The sequence below is a fragment of the Lates calcarifer genome, linkage group LG18 (genome assembly GCF_001640805.2).
Source record: "Lates calcarifer isolate ASB-BC8 linkage group LG18, TLL_Latcal_v3, whole genome shotgun sequence".
Classification (NCBI taxonomy): Eukaryota; Metazoa; Chordata; class Actinopteri; family Centropomidae; genus Lates; species Lates calcarifer.
Genome location: NC_066850.1, coordinates 4,736,908 through 4,739,030, shown reverse-complemented (window position 1 = coordinate 4,739,030; position 2,123 = coordinate 4,736,908). Strand labels below are relative to the sequence as shown.

The 2,123-nt window shown below is 44.9% G+C and overlaps 1 protein-coding gene across 1 annotated transcript; it reads left to right on the top strand.

The window, feature by feature from the left end:
* Positions 1-1,506: 1,506 nt before the first annotated feature.
* Positions 1,507-1,993, top strand: LOC108899845 (histone H2B 1/2-like). Its single transcript, XM_018700533.2, has one exon. It carries the CDS (start codon positions 1,559-1,561, stop codon positions 1,934-1,936), a length of 378 nt encoding a protein of 125 aa, XP_018556049.1. The 5' UTR covers positions 1,507-1,558; the 3' UTR covers positions 1,937-1,993.
* Positions 1,994-2,123: the final 130 nt, after the last annotated feature.

The window sequence follows — 2,123 nt, the reverse complement described above, 5'->3', positions numbered from 1 at the left end:
CTATGGTTGTTTGTTTTTGCTCTGGAATCTGATGATTTAATTACAGTAACATGTCTACAAACCAAATGAAAACCTCAGCTTGATGCTCTGCATAACATATGTTACTGATGCTCAGCGTATTCACAGAGTGTCAGAGACACTCAGAATTAAATGTACATAAATTACATTTTAATTTCAGATAATATTCATATTAAAATTAATAAATACAACCAAATGTGTACATTCTGAAGCTGTATATATATATTTTTTTTATATCAAATCTAATTTTTGGTTCATTTTTTAATGGATGAACAAATTGAATTATCATCCATTAAAAGTAGTTTAGAAGTGTAGAAGATAAACAAGCTTAAATATTATTCTAACAGATTTTCTTTTGAATAATTTGCACATCAACATGATAAATAAACCTGGACTGATTTATTTAACAGAGAAACTGTAACATTCAAATTCACCATGTGAGATTATATCCACTAGATGGAGCCATTGGTTGATTCTGGAACCTTATATTGCCTGTGTGTGATTTAGAGCTGGGAGATAGAAAACGACTTTATCAGGCGGTGGCTAGTTAGTTTACTCCACACGCGACAGCACAGCACTGGAAACGAAATTTGGACCATGCCCACCTTCATGAGGCACGTCACCGCGGCCTCACCCGGAGTATAAATTAAATTGAGGCCTCATATTTGGAGGAATCGCTGGAGGAATCAATACTTAAGGGAGTCTGTAAATAAGAGCACGCCGATCTGGCACTCACCCCTTGGGCGACGTGAAGAGTTGTGGCCCGGCCTCAGTCTATTGTACGCTCCTCCAGCCAGAGGCAGAACCATCGCCCCATGGTGTGTCCCAACTCCTGCCCATCATATTCTCTGCAGTGGGGCCACTACACCTAGTATGTCTCCATACCTATTGACTCAGCTAATCGCACCCCCACTGTGTAAGCTGGTGACCTTAAACCTCTCACTAAGCCCCAAACATGAAGCAGCACTGAGGTTCCCCACTCATTTTACTAATGATAATGTGCGATAATGACCCCATGACTACTGTGATTACAACTCGTTTGGACGGAGTACACACACGATCTGTTTACTTAGTGTGTTTTGAGTGTAATCACTCCTACTCACTTTTAGCCCTCCTCTCCTTAACACTGATTTACTGATGCAGATTACGCATCACCTCCCCGGCAGGGCCCGACTGTGGGTGGTTAATACGTCCTGCGGGCACTAATGCTCAACCCTTTGGGTCCGAGCGCCCCTTGGCTTGTCAAAGGGGGAAACTCTGGGCAACGGTAGCAGGGGCTTTGGCCTGGCCTGTCTCCATGACAACCTCAGCGTATCAAATAAATGCACGCCTGCTTTCAGAGTATTGAGACACCCCTCCCCCAACCTTCATTCCTTCGTCTACATACTGGTGGCGAGACTTCCGCGTGCAGTTTGACGCGTTAAGAATTCAACCAATAGCAGATTGGGGACAGCACAGTATAATTTGCATATTCTGTGTTCAAGTAAAGCCGGTGCACAGCACAGTGGTCACAGTTGTTTGGTATTAACAAACCTTAACCATGCCTGGAGAACCAGCGAAGGCAGCACCCAAGAAGGGCTCTAAGAAAGCCGTCACCAAGACCGCCGGCAAGGGCGGAAAGAAAAGGAGAAAGACCAGGAAGGAGAGCTATGCCATCTATGTGTACAAGGTCCTGAAGCAGGTCCACCCCGATACTGGAATCTCTTCCAAGGCCATGAGCATCATGAACTCCTTCGTGAGCGACATCTTTGAGCGTATCGCTGGTGAGGCCTCTCGTCTGGCTCACTACAACAAGCGCTCCACCATCACCTCCAGGGAGATCCAGACCGCTGTCCGCCTGCTGCTGCCCGGTGAGCTGGCTAAGCACGCCGTGTCTGAGGGCACCAAGGCTGTCACCAAGTACACCAGCTCCAAGTAAACAGGAGCGTCTGCAGCGTTAATACAACAAACCAAAGGCTCTTTTAAGAGCCACCCACTCTATCTACAAAGGCAAATTTTCCTTAGAAAAACGTCTTTTTTTTCTTTAAACAAAGAAAGCATAGTCCAAAGTCCCTATGATATTACAAGTAAAGTGCTGTGCAATTACAGTACCACCAGATAATTTC